Source organism: Tupaia chinensis, unplaced genomic scaffold (assembly GCF_000334495.1).
Source record: "Tupaia chinensis unplaced genomic scaffold, TupChi_1.0 Scaffold000228_1, whole genome shotgun sequence".
In the NCBI taxonomy this organism is placed as follows: domain Eukaryota; kingdom Metazoa; phylum Chordata; class Mammalia; order Scandentia; family Tupaiidae; genus Tupaia; species Tupaia belangeri.
The window spans coordinates 1,845,012-1,851,941 of NW_006159703.1; the positions used below are offsets into that span (position 1 = coordinate 1,845,012).

The following is a 6,930-nucleotide window of genomic DNA, read 5'->3' on the forward strand; positions in this document are numbered from 1 at the left end:
GCCGGAGACAGAGAGAGAGAGTGTGTGTGTGTGAGAAAGAGAGAGGGGGCAGATGGAAGCAATACACTTTCTGACTACCTCCCCCCGACACAGACACAGGACAGTCAGCTAGCAAGTTATTTGCTGTCAGCATCAGCAAACAGCACTAAAAAAAGAATAAGGTCACCTTTGAAAGACCCCGGGAGAATGTGAGTGCGGTCAAATTAGGAAAGCACTTAACTATTCTGGGATATCAGGACACACTGCTTACCCAGCCCTGACCCAACCTGCTGTCAGCCGCCCCTGTTGCTGATATCTCTGTCATATAATTCCTCAGATGGATCCCTGCAGAGACCCGTCCAGTCAGGGATCCCCACCCTTGTGGTGGGCTCCCTCAGACGCAGCCCCACCATGGTCGTACGGCCTCAACAGTTCCAAATTTGCCAGCCGCAGGGGATCCTGTCCTCCCCCTTACCAGTGGTGGTGGAGATGGGCCCCAAGCCTGCGCCCACGGGGGAGCCTGCCCTCACATGCATCAGCAAAGGCAGTGACACCAGGATCCACTCAGCTGCCAGTTCCCTCATCATGGAAGGCAAGGAAATGCCCATCAAGAGTGAGCCTCTGCCCAAACCACCTGCATCTGCTCCACCATCAATCCTGGTGAAACCAGAAAACTCAAGAAATGGCATCGAAAAGGTAAGAGTGAGGTGACATTGGGACCCTGGCTCTTTAGACCCCAACTCTGCCCAGTGTCCTTGCTCCTGCGATTTTTAGTGTTGCAGCCCTAACAGAATCCTCACACATTGCACCCCACCCACATCCTCACAGCACCCTCGCCCTCCCGGGATGTGTTACTGATTCTCCTATGTATTTCATACATACTTCATTTGAGTCCCCAAGATGACTTGGGGGGAAAATGACTTTGTCATGAGACAAATTTTGATTTAAATTCCAGTTCTACTTCTTGCTAGTTGGGTAACTGTGGCAAAGACATTTCACTTATATGGGACTTTTTTTTTTCTTTTTGCCTAATGACAGAATAGGAGTGGTCATATAGGATTAGAGTGGGGATCAAATGTGATATAGGTAGTGCTTACAAAGGGCTTTGTAAATACATAATTATTTATTGTATGAAAGAGGCAAATGAGACACAGGAGACATCAAGGTCACACTGAATGATAACTCCAACAACCAACTTATTGACCCTTAGAACATGGGTCACATCCCTTAACTCCCAGTCCTGGGCTTTTCCAACCAGAAGACTTAAGTTTTTATAAAAGGCTTAGGTTTCATTGATATCTTTGAGGTAGGAGGGGTAGGGAAGAAGAAGAGGTTACGTTAAAAAAATTAGATGATGCTTATTGTCATCTTTCAGTTTTTTCAACATTATCACCACCATCAACATCATCATTACCTGGCCATAACCACCACTATCACCAACACCACCATCTTTTGCCAACCCCGCTACCATTATTGCCAGCATCATTACTACCATTATGATCATCACCACCATGAGCATTACCACTATTATTGCCACCATCACCACCACCATCACTATACCACCATCACCACCAAACTACCATCACCACCAAACTACCATCACCACCATACCACTGTCACCACCATACCACCGTCACCACCACACCGCCATCACCACCATACCGCCATCACCACCATACCGCCATCACCATCATACCGCCGTCACCACCACACCGCCATCACCACCACACCACCGTCACCACCACACCGCCGTCACCACCATACCGTCGTCACCACCACACCGCCATCACCACCACACCACCATCACCACCATACCACCATCACCACCACCACCACCACTGTCACCACCATACCGCCGTCACCACCACACCACCCCACCATCACCACCACACCTCCATCACCACCATACCACCGTCACCACCACCACCATCACCACACCACCACCATCACCGCACCACCACCATCACACCACCACCACTACCACACCACCGTCACCACCACACCGCCGTCACCACCATACTGCCGTCACCACCACACTGCTGTCACCACCATACCACCATCAACACCATACCACCATCATCTATCCCCTCCAAAATGGAAAGACAATGTATTGGGTTTGTCGGAAAAGTCATGATGCATAGACAAATACATCATGACTTTCCCGATGACCTAATTGTTTTCTATCTGTTAAGTATTTACTGAATACTAGTGACCTGGCAGGCACTGCAATGAAAACTTCAAGTGTTCCAATTCATTTAATCCTTGTTTTTCTATTTATTTATTTATTTATTATCATCATAACCTTGTTTGTATTACATTGAATCACATATAACTTTACAGTGTATTACAATTCTTTTTCCAGAAAGAATACCATGCATGTCAGTCAATACAGAGACATTAAAATCCCCATTTCATCATCCAATAACTTTTCATTTTTTTCCCAATTATTATTATTATTGTTACAATTATTTTTTTAAACAGTCAATCACTATTTATCATTTTGCTTGTAAAAAGACTTTACCCAACATGAAATTCTTCTCAGATCAGTCCAGGTGAAACTACTATACACGTCATCAACAGGTAGTAAATTGTATTTGTGCCCTACTGATGTCATGCCTCTCTATTTGTTCTCTTGCTATCTTTCTCAATACTCTTCCCTTCTCCTGCCCCATTCCACACTGTCTTATCATTGTTAACTATTTTCACTGCTTTTATGTCCACCAACATTTTGATCTCTACCATAGAGTGCAGATAATCAGTATATATTAAGTGGATGCATACAATATCTTTTTTTCATATCTTGGTTTACTTCCTCCATATCCGACCACTTTCTATCAAATGCCAGGGTCTTGTTGTTTTTTACCAACTCAGTTAATGCTGACAGCATTCCTCTGAAGTAGGTATTACCTATCCCTTTTTTAAAATAAGGAAAAGCAGATCTCCAGAGTTAAAGAACATTATCCAGGAGCACATCCTGATACATGTGAGTCTGGAGTAGAATCCAGATCTTGAAAAATGCCTGCTCTTAATGCTAAGCTGTAAGAGAGAATTATAGGGAAAGGTATTTAGAAAGAGCTGTTATAGGGAAAGGTATTTAGAAGGAGCTATTATAGGGAAAGGTATTTAGAAAGAGCTATTATAGGGAAAGGTATTTGGGAAAAGCTAGTGTTGAGTGATGCAAATGTTGAGAGTTCTTACTCTGAATTATAATACTCAAACAATTCGAAGATTTTCAGGTCTCAGTTGCCCATTACAGCAAGGTATTAAATCCAGCTCTCAAACTATAAGTATTTAGTGCTAAACATGATGAGAGTCAAAAGAAACTTGGATTCTCATTAGAAAACACGAGGAATAAATTTCATGGAAAAAAAGAAGAAATTATTCCTAAACAGTACCACAAAACATCTCTTTTTTTTTTAATTTTATGAATTCTTATTCACTGGGTCATCAAAAAAGTTATGATGCATTTTGCATAGAAAAATACGTAATGACTTTTCCAACGACCCAATATAATATTTGTACATCTTTCTAACATACAATATGGTTTCTCAAAGCATGCACGCAGTTTATGAAAATCAAATCAAAGTTACTACCCTATGTATTACTATCATTTTCAACAGAGTACTTTGCATTCTTGTTCCTGATAATATTCATGTCTGTTTATTAAGCCTTAAGATTAAGATTGAGCAGAGCAAATACTTACAGGTACGAGACAGATACATAACAAACTAGGAGAGATGAAACAAGCCAGGAGAGGCGAAAGGAAGGGAGCTAAAAAAGTTATGATGCATTTTGCATAGAAAAATACGTAATGACTTTTCCAACGACCCAATATAATATTTGTACATCTTTCTAACATACAATATGGTTTCTCAAAGCATGCACGCAGTTTATGAAAATCAAATCAAAGTTACTACCCTATGTATTACTATCATTTTCAACAGAGTACTTTGCATTCTTGTTCCTGATAATATTCATGTCTGTTTATTAAGCCTTAAGATTAAGATTGAGCAGAGCAAATACTTACAGGTACGAGACAGATACATAACAAACTAGGAGAGATGAAACAAGCCAGGAGAGGCGAAAGGAAGGGAGCTCCTGTGGGGTTTGAGGTCATGGCGACCATGCCTCTCATCTAAAAGGGAAACAACTGTTTGCCTCAGCCGGTTGTTGCCAGAATGAGGCATAGGCCTGGCCTACTGACCTTTGATTTTTTTAAGAGATGTATGAAATCCTGATTTTTATTTACAGTCTTCCAATTTGTATATGGTGACAAGTAAATCACTCTCGAACATTCTGCAGGCTAAATTCAGCCAGCAGGTGTCTAGTTGGCAAACTCTGCTCTGAGGATTTATAAGGCCAATATGGAAATCTCTAAATGGAGTCATTAGGAGAGACCTCAAGGAAGAGGCGGGCCTTGAGAAAGACCTTACTGCTAGGCAGGAGGAGAGAGGGAAGGTGAGATTTCTCTAGAAAGGATCACACCCTCTTGCCATTGCCTACCCCGTTTCTCCCAAATAATGTCTAATCCTTCAGTCTTCGATGTAACAGCTCTGGCCCTAGGGAGACTTCTCTGACTCCCCTGTTCCAGCTGGAGTTAGATACTCCTCTGCATTCTCGGCATTTCAGACTCCCTCCATCACACCACTTGTTATAATTACCTGTCAGGGTGGTTTTCTCACTCTTGCATTCACAGCACCTAACAGTGCATGACGCGTAATAGACGCAGTAGACACAAATAGTTGCTGAGTGAACACACATAAAGACTGCATTTTGACTGGGGACAAATGTAGAAAAACAGCACGAACCAAGTTGCAAGGAAAACTGAACCTGTCTCCCATCTCATTCATGTCTTTTTCTCTCCTTTCTCTCGCAGCAAGTCAAAACCGTGAGATTCCAGAATTACAGCCCTCCTCCCGCCAAACATTACACTTCCCATCCTGCCTCTGGAAAGCCTGAACAGCCAGTCATTCCTAAGGGGTCCCAACCCGAAGCAGCCCCCTCGGGCCCAGAGATGACCATCCTATTCGCCCACAGAAGCGGCTGCCACTCTGGTCAGCAGACAGACCTCCGGAGAAAGTCAGCTTTTGGCAAGGCCGCAACCCCAGTGTCTACTGCCTCAGCCACACAGACCGTGTTTCCCAGCAAATGAATCTACGGGTGGCTTTTCCTAGACCCCAAAGAGGTGAATTGCATTTAAATACAGTCTGCCTCCACTAAGGGCATCCTGCCATTCTTTGAGGACTCAAGCATGAGTCCTTGTTCGGCCCTTTCTATATCCAGGAAAAAAAGGGAGTGGGGGACAGGACTTCCTGTTTGGTGGGAAGACAGATTGGGTGGCCTTCCAAACATATCGGTTTGATGCAGCAAAGCCCACAACTCAGACCAAGGAGTAGGAGATTGGTATGCTCACTTTTGTTCCCCAGGATGGAGTGTGGTGTCTTATCCCCTGTGTTTTGTGTAGAATTTCTATGTTCTCCTAAAAGGGCCTTCAGGAGGGGTGTGACAATGGTTGGATTGCTGGCATCACTTCTTCCACCTTATCTCCATCCTCTCAAAGCGCTAGAACAGCTTCTACCATCTCTGGGGACCTGCACAGATCTTTCTCCCTCTGTAGAGTCATAATCCTGGCTGTAAATGGAGAATTTCTGGGAGGGGTATGATATGGATACTTTGAATATTCCGAGAACCCGTTAAAAATGAAGTGAGTCAGTTCCTGAGCTGGCACCAAACAGAAAAGAGAAAAGCTGACTACCAAATATCAAAAGATTATCCTCCTTTAAACTTCTGTCCTTTTGTCCCACTTAGAATCCTACAGGATAGATAAGCAGGAAGCATGTAGTTACAAACAAGGCCATGTATGGGTATAACAGACAGAACCCTTGGTAGCTTGATCTCCCCCAAGCAAACATTACTTGCTTAAAAACAACCTTGTTACGGGCTTGCGTTTAGCAATACCCTGTTTGCATTGCAACCGTTTTTACTTTCCCTGGTTTCTTTCCACTTGGAGCAGAGTAGTTGTTTCATCCATAAGGCATCGATGTCGGTGAGAATGTGCCCGTCCAAGGCTAGGCAAGATACTTGCTAGAGGAAAAGTCTTATGAAAGGGGCCGGGCAAAGATAGAAGAGGAAAGGGAGGGAGGGGGAGAAAGAATGAGGATGAAGAGAGAAGGTGGGGAATGAAAATTAGTGAAATAGAGAACTGAAAGTATCAGGAAAGAAGATAAAAGAAGGGTGGGAGTGGTCAAGCTTGCCACTACTGACAGGTGAGGAAGAAGGACAGAGTCTACAAGGAGAAAGGGTCAAAACTAGGTGACCCCATTACAATGAGAATAAAGCGAGTAGGAACAGCCAGGAAGAATCTTGTAAACGGAGGTGAGCAGGCATCCCAGGGAGCCAAGGCAATGCAGTAAGACAACTCATTCATTCTCATTAAACTTAATTGTTGTGATTTAACATTTATTGCAAGCCCATCAGTGTGGGCTCTTTAATGCATAAGTGTCATTTGCTACTAAGGCTGAGTGCCATTTAAAAAAAAAAAAAAATGCAGGTCTAATTAGACCTTCCCCCTAAACAGTTCTTGAAGGTCCTGGGATTCAAAACATGTGTCTTCTGTATACCAACCCACACACTTGGCGAACGATATTGTGCAGACTTTTTCAGACCTTAATAAAACAGAAGAAAGTCACAATCTTGCCACAGACCACTGCACACAGGTCAGGCCTTTGGGACCAGTTGACCTAACGTGGTAGCACATTATTCTCACATTCTTGTGAGCTAGCAACCAATATGTATGCCACAAAACCTACATGCCCAACTCCGTGTCTAACTGAACTATATAATAATCCAGATCAAGAAAGAGGATAAAGCCACCAGGACAGGAAACACTGTATGATTTGTCAGGGTATAAGTACCTATACCTCATCTTTCCCCAAAGAAAAACACTCTTGA

The 6,930-nt window shown here is 43.3% G+C and overlaps 1 protein-coding gene across 2 annotated transcripts in view; it reads left to right on the forward strand.

The window, feature by feature from the left end:
* Positions 1-6,667, forward strand: part of SH3RF2 (SH3 domain containing ring finger 2) — a 128,577-nt gene extending 121,910 nt beyond the window's left edge. For both annotated transcript variants that reach the window (XM_027771664.1, XM_027771665.1), the window contains exons 8-9: positions 317-675; positions 4,856-6,667. In XM_027771664.1, the coding sequence (XP_027627465.1) occupies positions 317-675; positions 4,856-5,131 (635 nt within the window). In that variant the 3' untranslated portion in view covers positions 5,132-6,667. The remainder of the gene's footprint in view (positions 1-316; positions 676-4,855) is intronic.
* Positions 6,668-6,930: the final 263 nt, after the last annotated feature.